Source organism: Chrysemys picta, chromosome 1, assembly GCF_011386835.1.
Source record: "Chrysemys picta bellii isolate R12L10 chromosome 1, ASM1138683v2, whole genome shotgun sequence".
NCBI classification, from domain to species: domain Eukaryota; kingdom Metazoa; phylum Chordata; order Testudines; family Emydidae; genus Chrysemys; species Chrysemys picta.
Genome location: NC_088791.1, coordinates 25,336,371 through 25,350,804, shown reverse-complemented (window position 1 = coordinate 25,350,804; position 14,434 = coordinate 25,336,371). Strand labels below are relative to the sequence as shown.

The following is a 14,434-nucleotide window of genomic DNA, read 5'->3' as shown; positions in this document are numbered from 1 at the left end:
GCAAGATTGTGCCTTTGTCTTCTTCAATTTTGGTTGAAGTTGCCTATCACCTGAATTCTCAGTCTTTGGACAGCCTTGTGTGAGTGCCACCAGCAACTCTGGAGACCCTGCAATGGTGGACAAATCCAATCAATGTTTGTGAAGGTGTTCCCTTTGACCATCCTACTCAATAGGTTGGCGAGAACATCTGGAAACATTGAAACTTTGAGGTTTGTGGATAGAACAGGAAGCATCTCTTCATATAAACTCCTGGAGCTTCAAGCCATTTGCAATGCGTGCTATGCCTTTTGGATATAGATCAAGAGCACAGTGGTTCATATCCTCACTGACAATACCACCGCAATATATTATGTGAACAAGCATGGAGAATCCCACTCCAGCCATCTTTGTCAGGAAGCAATGAAGTTTTGGCAGTTGTGTATCAGGGAAGATATCATTCTTACAGCTGCTCACTTGCCAGGTGCTCAGTGTCACTTGGCTGATCACCTTAGCAGGAACTTTTCCCAGAATCTCAAAAGAGTGGCATGCTGAGGTCCATTTTGAAGGAATGGGGCATTCCAATGATCGACCTATTTGCAATGAAAGACAAGAAGTGCAGTCAGTTTTTGCTCCTGAGCAGGTTTCAGTCCAGCCTTATTAACTGACCCCTTCCATTTGAATTGGAGATTGGCACTGATGGATGCCTTCCTCCCCACACTTCCCCCTCCCACTCATTTCCTAGATGATTCTCATGCTGAAGCTGGATCATGCCAAGATGATACTCATTGCGCCAGCTTGACCAAGTCAGTGTTAGTTTTCCAACCTTCACAGTCTGACTTCCCAGGTCTATTTTCCTCATTCCTGACCTGCTGACACAATGCCACAGTCAGATATGGTATCCAATGCCGAGCAGTGTGTATCTGATGGCATGTATGCTGCATGGTTAAATGAGCAGGAAGAATAATATTCGCAAGCAGTCTAGCAAGTCCTGCTTAATAGTAGAAAACTTTCTCCTAGGGCTACCTATTTGGCTAAGTGGGAAGTGTTTTTTGGTTTGATCATTGGCTTGGGGAATTCAGCCAATGCTAGTATGTATTCAAGACATTTTGGATTACCTGTTGCATCTTAAGTTCTCAAGTCCGTTGCTCCGCTTGGTGAGGGTCCACTTAGCAATGAACTTAACATTTCATCCTCTGATCCAAGGGAAGTTGGTATTTTTCAATTGCATTGTAGTTAGATTTCTGAAAGGTGTTGTCCACCTCTTTCCACTTGTAAAAGAAGAGTCTTTTGCAGGACCTTGATACTGTACTGGCTGCCCTCATGGGTCCTCTGTTTGAGCCCCTAGCCACTTGCTGTGTCTCTATGTACCAAAAGACAGCTTTTCTTGTTGCCATAACTTCTACAAGGAAAGCTACTGATCTGTAGGCCTTCATGGCACAGCGTCTGTATATGATCAGTTTTTCTAAGGCCAGGTGGCCTAAGTTTTTGTCTGAAGTGGTGTCACAATTTCACCTTAACCAAACCATATAGTTACCTGTATTTTTTCCTAAACCTGTCTCAAATGCAGATGAACAGTGACCTCATTCCTTGGTGGTTTCTGCACACACTGTTTCCAGATGGATTACCACAGCATATGGGGTAACTCAGGCCCCACCTCCATGACCACAGAGACTGGTGGCTCATTTGACAGGGGATCCAAGCACCTTTTGTTGTGCTTCTCAGTGACTTTTCTATATTGGACTTCCACAGGGCCACTACCTGGTCTTCCACACACATTTTTACCAAGCATTATGCTATTACGACGGCATCTAGATCAGACACAGAATTTGGACAGGCAGTTCTTGCAGTTATTTAAGAAGACTCTGAGCTACACTTGCATTAATTACTTGAGTCATCTGAGTGGAATACACATCTGCAACCACATTAAAAAAAAATGGTTTACGTGTACTGTAACAATTGTTCAAGATATGGGTGCAGAGGTTTATTCCAGGACCCATCCTCTCTGCATTGGAGTCTCCCATCTTAAGATTCTGGTGCGAAGAAACTGAGGGGAGTCGGGGTGGTGCCACCCTTAAATAGCCGTGGAAGGGGCTATGAGGACCAGAGGGTGTGAGTCCAGTTCCCAGGGGTACAGTTAAGCAAAGTTCTCCAAAGCTTCAGTGTGCTGGGCATGCACATATCAGAATGTAATACATGTCTGCACCTACATCTCAAAGAACAACAGTTACAGTACACCTGTTTTTATTAATAGATGGAAGAGTAAAACTAGCTTTCTTGCTTTTTCAACTCCCTGTTTGTTTCTCAGCTTTGAATAGCTAGTCCAAATAAAGAAAATATTCTCTCTACATCTGCTAGATAAGCTGAAACCAAAAATAATTAAGGCTAAAGCTTTTCTCCACAACAGAAACTGAAAGTACAGACACTTGACAAAATGTAAATACCACCCATTCCTTCATTATGAACACTGAATATGATTTAGTAACTTAATACAGTACATGACATTGTAATACGTTTCTAAAGCTTGAGTTGACCTCAGAAGATGTTTTCCCCAAGCTCTGTATATAGTTTAAAAAGCAGCACCCTTTAACTTCTTAAACTTTTGAGTAGGGGTCATTGATGTAGCATATTTTTTATTTACTTAAAATGATTTTAATAATTATAGTAAGTTTAGGCCCGGACATAGGTTGTCACGATTTCAAATTTAATTTTAAATAGATTTGTTTATTAATCATCAGTCTTTATCTATCCTGCTGCCTCTGGAACTTGGAAGCCAGAGAGGCTGCTGTGCAGCTAGGAATCCTGGTCATCTGTACATTGAACACAGTGATGGAATTTGTTCTTCCAGTTTTCTTTTTAAATTGTTTATTCCCAGTGAATAAACATCCTTAATAGCTGTTTTTATAGCTAAAAAGCATTATTTGTTAGTTATGGTGTGACAGGCATTTCACAGTTTTGGTCCTTTGTGTTGTACATAAGTTGCTTCTATTCCATGTTGACATGTATGCTGCCCAGTGATTGTTCAGCAGAAGTCTAAATTTTATGTTCCTGTTATTTCTAATGTTTAAACAAACAAACAAAAAATACAGAAAAATACTCTTCAGGCCACCTTAATGTGTCATGAAACAAAAGAACAAACTTACATTTCCAATTTATTTAAAATAGTTTTGCAGGTCATCTTTAAGCGTCTATCAGGGAAAGAAGGCAAGTATGTATGCAACTTTGTGGGAGGGGAAGAAACGTACCTTTACCCAGAGTGTCTAAATATCCTAGGTAATATGCTGTCTTGGGATTCCAATGTCCTTAGTGTAATTCTTTTCTGAAATAGAACGATCAAAAAGAATAACCCTTCATCCACTGTTGTCTTTGATACCTTTCTGCTTCCTGTCCAGTACCTCTCAAGCTATGCATTTTTTGCCAGAGGGAACTTGGGTATTAGCTGTATTGACTTATTTCTAAATTATCCTTATACAACAATTGGTAATGTTCAGGTGGCAAGATGGCAATGGAGTTGACTGCTTGATAAGATAATAGAAGAATATTCATTTATGGATTTTTAAGACCAGAAGTGATTATTATGATTATCTAGTTTGCCTTCTTGTTTTGTATGATTTTTCATTTTAAAAAATCAGCTTGTCTGTCTTTCTTTTAGGAAGATCAGGAATATTATGTTGTGCCATGGCTTCCCTAGTTTTGTGAAAGGATTTCTTGGAATTTGTGAACTCTTCATATTTAACTGAAATGGTGGGAGTATTTGAGTCTTTAACAAAGATATCCTTTAACAAAGATATCCTTTCTCCCAGGTGTTCATTAGGTATTAGAATTGTAAATGTTAATAAAAATAACTTAAAACAGCCCAACACATTTCTTTGCCTTTGAGTTACTCAGCTTTCAGTCTTGAGATTTCACTAGTTATTCAGTCACCATAGTGTCTTTCAGGGTAGACAAGATCAGAATTTCTGAAGAGGCAGTAAAAAAATACTTTTTGTGGAGGGGGGAGAGAGACAGAACATTAAACTTCCATAGCTTCATTATACATCATTATGAACAAAAAAAGTACAAAAATCCTATTTTTTTTCTTTTGTAAGCCATCTATAACGTTTTTAGATTTATTCCATTGTTTGGCTTATTTACTTGGATATACACAAATTATTAAAAAGCACCCATTTAGGCAACCTTGACAAACTTTTTAAAACTCACAAATAAATAAATAGACTTGTCATTTTTCCCAGATATGTTAACCCAGAAACAACAAAATAATTACATACACAAAAAAATGCATTAAATAATGTTAATATTGCAAAGTCAAGCACTCAAAGATTAGGAAATGCCAGAATTGAGGTTGCCTGTGGGATTTTCAAAGTTTATGGCCTTGGATGGATTTTTCACAGGGACAGTAAGGGTATGTCTACACTGCAATGTAAACCCAGGATTAGTGGGACTCGAGTCAACTAACCTGTGTTAGGGAACCCTGGATTTGAGCGTCTATATTGTATTTTAACCCTATGTTAAGAGTTTGCTAACCCTTGCTCGAACCTAGGGCTCTAGCGTCCACGCTGGAGTGCACAGACCTCAGTCAAAGTAACCACATCTGAATCCCTAGCATTTCCCTCCCTCCCACCCCCCCTCCCCAAATGTGGCTGCTCTAGCCATAGGACTGTAGTACATTGTGGGAAAACTTTACTGCCCACCCTGCATGTTACCAGGAAGCAGCTTGCTTTGCAAAAGGCTTGATCAGTTTGCTCTCCGTTGCAAACCCAGGAGGCTCTCTGATAGTGCGCTTGCAGATCAGTGATCAGAAAAGAATGGATTAACGCTGACCTGAGCTGCTGCCTTTTGGAAATGGGGGTGGGGGGACTTCCATTTTCAGTAGAGTTTGTTTGGATAGAAAGGACTAAGGAAGTTGTCCCATGGAATTGTGGGATACTTCTGACTGATTCCTGTGACCTAAGTCAAGCGGGGCTGCATCTACACTGCAAAGCAACAGGGCTCGGGTCCTGGCTTAACTCGAGCTCAGAACTTCCAGCTCTGCAGGGTCCAAGTCCTGGGTTAGCAGTGTAGATGCAAGTGGGTTAGGCTTGAGCCTGAGCTGAAGCACTGGCTTATGTTGCAGTGTATATATACACCAAAAACCACCTCTCTGACTCTAGAGCAGTGATTTTCAACCTTTTAACATTTGCGGACCCCTTAACTATAGGTGTCATGGCCTATAGAAATTACAACATTATTAGAAAAATGATTAAAGGCTGAAATGAGCTTTCTATAAAGCATTCTCTTCTTTTAAATCTTTTTATACTTTTCTCTAATAAATTACTTAGATATGTGTTTTTAATAATTTTTATACTTTGTAAAAGAAAACATCAATCTTTTTGATGAAACATTAAAGTTGAGCTAAATCACAAGTCAGAAAATGGAGTTAAAATTCACACTAAAATTAATTCTGTCCTGTTTCATGTGTGGGGGCGTGTGCACACATCCACATTGTAACAGATGTCTCATTACATGAACACAAAGCTTATTTAGTAATAAATAAATCTACAGAGCATTTTGAAAGGCTTTAGAAAGAGAAACAGTTGATGCTTTGAATTGCAGATTGTCCAGTTTGAGTAGTTGTATAATGAGATCATGTAAATGCATAAAGCAACAAGATAAAGTTAAGGCCACTATGGGAACCTTAGCATTGAGTTGTCTGAATTTTTAAATCATGTAAAAATAGTGTCACTTTTTTCATTTCACTCTGAAGTTTATGATGCTCAGGAGTGAGGGATAAAAATGAGACTTCATTTGTATCTGAAAATGGAGATGACGCTTCTTCATTTTGACTGACTAACTTGTAATAATTAGAGGTTTCCAAGGGGTCAGAACATAACTCAGTTGTAAAATATTAATAGGTTAGTTATTGTAATTGGGCTGTTTTGATTGAAGGATGCTTGTAGGTGCTTTTCACTTCTTGTATATTTAAAAAGTTGTCTAAAGTGTCAGAGCCACAGGCAGTTGCTCTTTTTATTTTTAATGTATGTATATGATCACATATCTTTCAAATTAGAATCATAGAACCAGAGGATTAGAAGGGGCCTCAGTTGTCATCTAGTCTAACCCCCTACCAAGATTCAGGATTTGTTGTGTCTAAACCATCGAAAACAGATGGCTACCCAGTCTCTTTTTGAAAACCTCCAGTGAAGGAGATTCCATGACTTCTCTAGGCAGTTTGTTCCATAGTCCTACTGTTCATAGAGTTAGGAAGTTTTTCCTGAGATTTACTCTAAATATGCTATTGCCCCTTTAGTCCTGCCCTCTGTGACAAGAGAACAGTTTTTCTCCATCTTTCTTATGGAAGCCTTTCAGGTTATCCAAAGACCACTATCATGTTCCCCCTTAATCTCCTCTTTTCCAAACTAAACATATCCTTTTGCTCATATGGCTTGCATTCCATCCCTTTGATCATTTTTGTCACTCACCTCTGGATCTTTTCCAGTTTCTCTACATCCTTTCTATACGTTGGTGACCAAAATTGGACACAGTACTCCAGCTGAAGCCTAACTAGGGCTGAGTGGTACTGTCACCTCCTATGACTTGCATGCTATACCTCTGTTAATGCAACCTAAAATTGCATTTGCTTTTTTGGAATAACATCGTATTGTTGATTCATGTTGAGTTTGTGATCCACCACAACTCCCAGATCCTGCTCAGCAGTGCTGATGCCAAGCCTGTTATCCCCCATTCTATATCTGTGCATTTGTTTTTTTTCTTCCTTAAGTGTAGCACCTCACATTTGCTTTTGTTGAAGTTCATTCTGGTGTCTATAGTCCAATTTATCAAGATCCTGTTGAATTTTAGTTCTGTCCTCCCAAGTATTTGCATCCCCCCACAACACCCTCCCCCACCATGTACAAATTTGAGCAGTATGCTCTCTTTTCCTACAACCAGATGATTAATAAAGATGTTAAATAACACCGGACCCAGAACAGATCCCCGTGGAACCCCACTTGAGACCTCTTTCTAATCTGACATCATTCCATTAATAGCCACTCTTTGTGGTTGTTTAACCAATTATGTATCCCCTTAATGGTAATTCTACCAAGCCCACGTTTCTCCGGCTTACTTATGAGAATGTCATGTGGGACTGTGTCAGAAGCCTTGCTAAAATCCAGGTATCTTATGGCCACCGCATTCCCTCTGTCCACCAAACCAATAACCTTGTCAAAGGTGGAAATCAGTTTGGTTTGGCATAATTTGTTCTTGGTAAATCCTGGCTGCTAGAGATCACCCCTTCATCCTCCAGGTATTTGCAAATGGAATATTTTATCCAAGTAGCTTCCCAGGTATCAAGGTCAAACCGACTGGTCTTTAGTTCCCTGGCTCCTCCTTTTCCCCCTTTTTAAAGATGCACTACATTAGCCCTTCTCCGGTCGTCTGGGACCTCTCCTGTCATCCAATTTGTGTTGTAAGCTTTGGAAATTCTCATTACAGTACCGTCAGTGTCTAAATTTCATAAGGGAACATCCTAGTTTAGCACAGAATTTGTAATTTGGTGTTTTAATGTAATGATGTAGGTTACATACCTGACTAATTCACTATTCTGTTAAATAAAACAAACAAAACCAACTTGATATAAATGTTCAGATTAGCTGTTTCATAGCTGAGATTGCAAGTTATTGGCCTAAACATTTGTTATCTCAGTTTTAAATTAATTGTAAATTTTAGTCTGCCAACTCTTTAGAACTTAGAGTAGCTCCATGTATTAGTCACCAAGTAATTAGAAACAAAGATCAATTAAAGGGACACAATCAGCTTTTTTTTTTTTTTTTTTTTTTTTTTAAATAATTGACTTTTAAAAAAAAAAAAGTCCAAGGTGTTTCAGCACCTATTAAATACATCCTGAATTAAAAACTAAAACTTTTTTATAGAAGGTGTTTTTGCCTCCCCTATTCTTCAATAGTCTTTACACCAAGAGAGAAACAATTAAATTAACTGTTAGGTTGCTGTTTCTTAGACTTTTGAAAGTTGAGCCCTCATTCAGAAACCAATTATGCCCCTCTTCAACTGTGCCACATTAGCAGGGCATTAGAGGGGAAACTTGAACTGACACTGTTCCATATCTTTGTCTGCCCCCTTCCACAGAAAGTGCCTTGCAACCCTGCAAGGGAGATGCAGTTTGTGTTTTTGACAATACTTAATGCAGCATTTCCCGTCGCACAGGGAAGATGTTTTCAGTAACTTAGTTACAGTAATCCTGTTAATTGCAACTCCAGTATGCACAACATTTTACACCAGAAATTATTTTCAGGTAGACATTGTTCCTATACATCAGGCAGGCTGGATGTGCTGGCCACCGCTTCCTGCAGCCCCCGTTGTCCTGGAACGGCGAACCGTGGCCAGTGGGAGCCGCGATCGGCCAAACCTGCGGATGCTGCAGGTAAACCAACCATCCCGGCCCGCCAACGGATCTCCCTGATGGATTGCGTGCCAAAGGTTGCCGATCCCTGCTATACATATTTCCACAACCAGTCACTTCATGTTATTACAGAATAGAACAGACAGATACTTCAACAATTACTTTTGTCTTCAATATATACCTAAAAACCTCTACTAAATCTTCTCCCCCCATCAGTGTAATATTTGAATAGCATCGAATTTCTCTCATCCTTTCTACCCTATAGGAGAAATAGCATGAGTAGTTTGTGGGGTTGTGTGTGTGTGTGTATGTATGCTGTTGAAGGAGAGTTGAGTTTTGGATTCAGATGTGAAAGTAATAAGGAACATGATAAGTCTTGCTTTTTGTGAGAGTGGGTTCCATTATCTGGAGTCCAGCTTCTGTGAAAATTCTCTCCTGTGTTCTTGAGCCTCTTCCATATGGTTGACAGTTTCATGGTTTAATTGAATGATGCAGCTATTGTGGGAAGTCGTGGTTGTGGGATGAGAGGTGAACTTTCATGGAGGGTTTTGAATATTAGGACAGAAATGAGGAATTGGACTCTGAATTCAACAGGGAGCAGAAGGAAAGGGCAGAGCAAGGCACTCAACACAACTTGAGCTAATCAGACAGTCTGCTGTATTCATTGTGTGCCTTCATTCTATTTATGAGTTAGAGTAATCAAATCCTAGAGGTCACAAATGCATGGATCACTGTGGCCAGGTCTGTGCCTGATGTACAATCTTCTGGCCAGATGCCAATAGAAATGAGTGGATTTTTGCAGGTTTGGCTGTTTGGACTCTGCTGTGTGTGACCAAAGGACCCTACAGCTGCAGACTGACTTAATCTGGGGTTATCTTTCCCTCCCCCCCCCGGGGGGCATGTTATAAAGGATATAAATTCTTCCCTCTTTTCAGCATTACCTCAGTCTTCCATAGATTGTTTTGTCCTGTTACTTTCATCTAGGTGATGATTCACCTAGGCTTTGAGAAAGCTGGGAGATGATGCTTGTCACATTTGGCATAAAGGAAATGTGGAGCTGGATTTGACCATCAACTTTTAGTATCTCAGCCCATGTTATCTCTGCAGTTCTCCCAGAGGCTAAACAATATAGGGGAGATGATTGAACCTTGTAGCATTCCATAGGGGACAGCTTTTGAGATGAATAGTTGCCCATAAATAAGTGTCTCTGTGTTTGGCCAGAAGCATGTCAGAATATTTCTCTCCATTTCTCTCTAGGGCAACTTTAAAGGTGGGACACAAGTATTTGGTGATATTCCCTTGTCGTTGTAGGAAGTCCTTTATCAGAGCAACAAGTGCACTGTCTGTACCATTCTCTAGCTTGACAGTCTGTTAGAAGAACATACTGGAACATCTAACCTCTGCCTTTCTTCATGATGAAAGACAGTCACTGTTGGTGGCACTGGTAGAAACTGGTTACCTGAATTATATTCCTGAGTGTGGTTAGTGTGTTGTAGCTGAAGAGCTAGTTACTAACAGGCTTTTTCAAATTTCTTTTCAAACTTGTGTTGTAAAATTCATTTTTAGATTCTGTTTGCTTTGTTCTTGCTACAGAGACTAACAAAGTCTGTAGCAATTTAAATTGTGGCCCTGACTCTGCTTATTATTATTATATTTATTATTATTTTTTTTTAGGCCTGAGCAACCTCGTATAACCAAAGATGTAATTTGTTTTCATGCTGAAGATTTCTTAGAGGTAGTTCAGCGAATGCAATTAGATTTGCATGAGCCTCCACTCTCACAGGTAAGCTTATTGTGAATTATTAATCATGAATATTTCTCCTGTTTTAGAATAGATTTTTCATCTTTATTCTCATTTTTCCTCCTTCAGTGTGTCCAGTGGGTTGATGATGCAAAACTTAACCAACTGCGAAGGGAAGGCATTCGATATGCTAGGATTCAATTATATGATAATGACATTTATTTTATTCCAAGGAATGTTGTGCACCAGTTCAAGACAGTTTCAGCTGTTTGCAGTTTGGCTTGGCACATTCGGCTCAAGCTATATCACTCAGAGGGAGATGTTTCTCAAAATGCAAGCACCTATGAAGCAGGCACATCTGCAGACCCCATGTCTTCGGTTATTGGACTTCAGACTGACAACATAATCTGTACAATAAGCAAAAATACCTCCGAAGACACCAAATTTTCAGATACCCTGCAAACTAAATATGTACAGCAGGAATTCACACAGATAAAACATGAACTTATTGCATCTCACCGAATTAAAGAGGAATCCATGAATGTTAATCTTCCTGAGAAGACATTGGCACCTAATGATATGGAATGTCAGAATGTTAAAGGAAAATTTGATAATATTGAATTGACAGGATTTAAGTGTGAAGTGGACTCTAAATTTGAACCTGGCAACAACGACTTACAGGATAAGTTGTGCTCTGGAAGTCACATAAGTCTGTATGATACAAGACAACAGGGTTCAACATATCCAAATCTGCATGGACAAAGAGAAGATGACTTTTTGTGCTAAGTTTGTACATATCGTTTTAAATTCCTTTTTAAACTGAATGACGTAATAATGTAAAGATTCATAAATTCTGTGAGGCAAGCTTGTGACTTGCCCTCACATCTGTTACAGAAAATAGTTTATGTAGCTTTGTAACATTCCTCAGTGCCTGTCCATAACTGTGAAGTATCAAAGCACTTAGGGCCAGATGCACTGTAAACACTGCAGGTTTAACATAAAGAAGTCTTTAAATAATTTGAGTTGTAGGTTTTAGAGTAGAGCTGACATTTAACATATATATTTTTTGTAAGATGAGCCAGAATTCTTTTTGACAATTCCAGGCTTTTCCATAGAGCTTATTTATACCAATTTTTTTCATTTTAAATGTGTCAGCACTGTAGTGTAAATAGCTTTTTTAAAAAATCTTTTTAGTGTGATTTATACTGAAATGTGAGCCGCTTAATAAAGGTTCGGAATAACAAATTGGTTTTATTTTTGGGTCAGCAAAAAAGAACAACTCAGTTAAACTGCCTCTTTAAACTGTTGTGTATCTACTTGTGCTGTACTTGCTGAAAGACCCAGTTGTGCCCTTGCTTGTTTCTGGAGGAGCTGCAGCGGACAGACAGACAGCATGGGGCATTCTGTGTTTGTAACGAAAGATCAGTCTAAATGCCCTCTACAGGACTACTTGCAGCTGCTTGTTAAAAGTGTACCATGCACTCCTTAGTGCCTGCTGGCAGATGAACAGGAGAGGCACAGCCTTATACACCAGGGGTAGGCAACCTTTCAGAAGTGGTATGCCGAGTCTTCGTTTAGTCACTCTACTTTAAGGTTTCTCGTGCCAGTCATACATTTTAACGTTTTTAGAAGGTCTCTTTCTATAAGTCTATAATATATAACTAAGCTATTGTTGTATGTAAAGTAAATAAGGGTTTTTAAATGTTTAAGAAGCTTCATTTAAAATTAAATTAAAATGCTGAGCCCCTCTCCCCCCCCGCCCCGATCGGTGGCCAGGACCCAGGCAGTGTGAGTGCCACTGAAAATCAGCTCGTGTGCCGCCTTCGGCACATGTGCCATAGGTTGCCTACCCCTGTTATACACTGTCCTTTAGTGTCTGGAATACAACTAGGTGTCCTATGTGCTCCAGGAGTACTGTCTGCAACATTGTATGTCTCTGCAGGTGTGCTGAGAATAGGGAGTTTTAAGGCTTCCTTCTGCATTCATTTTCTCTCCCCATGCACCTCACATGATTAGCCAGAATTTAGCCCTTTATCTTAACATGTAGACTGGAACTTTTCCTAAATCTAGTTTCTGAGCAGAAATATTTTACAAAGGTTTGTTTTATTTTTACATCATTTAAGACAGGCTTTCTCAAACTTCATTGTACCGTGACCCGCTTCTGACAACAAAAATTACTACATGACCCCAGGAGGGGGGGCCACTGCCCTGGGTGGGGGGCAGTGTTCCCTCTAATTTTCCCCACTCATGTACGGAATGAATTTTATGTGCACTAATATGGAGGTGATGTGTGACACATCACCTTCATATCGGTTCACGTAACAAAATTCATGTAGTGGGGGTGGGGCTGAGAGGTTTGGAATGTGGGAGGGGGCTCAGGGCTGGGGGTGCAGGCTCTGGGGTGGGGATGGGCTAAGGGCTGAGGCAGAGGGTTGGTGTGTGAGGACTCTGGCTGGAAGTGCAGGCTCTAGGGTGGGCTGGGGATGAGGGGCTCAGGGCTGGGGCAGAGGGTTAGGGTGCAGGGGTGTGAGGGCTCTGGCTGAGGGTGTGGGCTCTGCGGTGGGGATGGGCTGAGGCAGAGGATTGGGTGCAGGGGGTGAGGACTGTGACTGGGGGTGCAGACTCTGGGGTGAGGCCAGGGATAAGGGGCTCAGGGCTGGGGCAGAGGGCTGTGTGCAGAGGGTGTGGGCTCTGGGGTGGGGCTGGGGATGAGGGATTTGGGTACTCCAGGACTACAGTGGGGGGAGAGAACTCGCCCCACAGCAGCACCTGGGCTGGGGCTACAGGGTGCCTCTCCCCACCGCAGCAGCGCTGGGGCCACAGGATAGGAACCCCTCGCCCAGCCCCTGCAGGTCCAGCTGGGGCTGGGTTCAGGGAGGGGCACCCCGACCGTGACAGGTCCGGGGCTGGGGCCGGGCCGCAAAGTACCACGCCACACCAGCAGGTCCGGGCCATAGCATAGGTGGGGCCGGGGGTCCTCTGCCGTGTCAGGTTGGGGGTGGGCTAGGTTGGGGCTGGGGGAACAGCGCCCTTCCCCCAACCGCAGCAAATGCCTGGGCGGGTTCCCTGAGCACCTGCGTGACGCTAAATAGGTTGCTGCGCGGCCGCACAGCTTACAGGGAACTTAGGTGGGGGGGGGGCTAAGCCCAAGCCATACCACTCCAGGTAGAGGGGCCAAAGCTAAAACCCAAGGGCTTCAGTCCTAGGCAGGGGGCCTGTAACCTGAGCCCTGCCGCCCAGGGCTGAAGCCCTCAAGCTTCAGTTTCGGCCCTGGGCGGTGGGGCTCAGGCTTCAGCCCCAAACCCCAGCAAGTCTAAGCGAGCCCACTTTGGGATCCTGACCCACAGTTTGAGAACCGCTGATTTAAGACAATTACTAATTGGGGTATTAAGACCTGGGAATCTTTGGCACTGATACAAAATAATTCATTGATGCACAAATTTGGACTTGAAGTGTTTTGTAAATTGATAGAAACAGATACTCCATGCTCTAGAGTAAAGTAGGAAAAAGGTACCTGCCTATCTGTCCTGGAGAGAATTCCTTACCAACCCCAATTTGTATATGAACAAGAATCCTTGTTTACCAGGTAATATCGGTCCAGGTTAACTGTCCACTTCTTTCTCCTTCCAGTACCGAGTTGTTGAATAGTTGTAAGGTGTATTGTGTCAATACCTTTGAAAGAAGACAATTCCAAACGCTAATTACTATCTGATGGGGTAACGGTAAACTCTGTCCTTTAAACTAATTTTTTTTTAAATTGCCTGGGCATGTGTTGTTGTTTAGTCCCAACAGATCCAAACTCCGCACTCCCCTTTCAGCTACTTATATAAAGCAGTAAATTTCTCAGCTTCCCATTCTATCAACTGCGTAAGATCCCAAGCCTGTCTTGCTTTCTAAGACTCCTCCTTACCTTTTGATCAATTTTAAGTGTCTTTTCCCCTGGACTTTACAAAATTTGGACATCCCTACAGATACCCAAAACTGGATGTAATACACCAGGTAGCCTCACCAAGGCCTTGAACTGTTGTCCATGTCTGACATACAGGCTTCTTTGAAATACCTTAGGAGCACATTGACCACATTTGTTGCAATAGAACAGTGGTTCTCAAACTTTTGTACTGAGTGCGACCCCCCCCTTATAAATTAAAAACACTTTTTTGTATATTAATACAATTTATAAATGCTGGAGGCAAAGCGGGGTTTGGGGTGGAGGCTGACAGCTCGCAACCCCCCCCATGTAATAACCTCATGAGGGGTCCTGACCCCCAGTTTGAGAACCCCTGCAATAGAACAATGTGTTCCTTCCCACTCCTCCCCACCCC

General features: G+C 41.5%; 1 protein-coding gene across 5 annotated transcripts in view; it reads left to right on the top strand.

Moving 5' to 3' along the window:
* The window catches only part of RSBN1L (round spermatid basic protein 1 like), an 86,119-nt gene extending 74,762 nt beyond the window's left edge, over nt 1-11,357 (top strand). For all 5 annotated transcript variants that reach the window (XM_005305778.4, XM_042859384.2, XM_005305777.4 and 2 more), the window contains 2 exons: nt 10,046-10,154; nt 10,242-11,357. In XM_005305778.4, the coding sequence (XP_005305835.2) occupies nt 10,046-10,154; nt 10,242-10,898 (766 nt within the window). In that variant the 3' untranslated portion in view covers nt 10,899-11,357. The remainder of the gene's footprint in view (nt 1-10,045; nt 10,155-10,241) is intronic.
* Nucleotides 11,358-14,434: the final 3,077 nt, after the last annotated feature.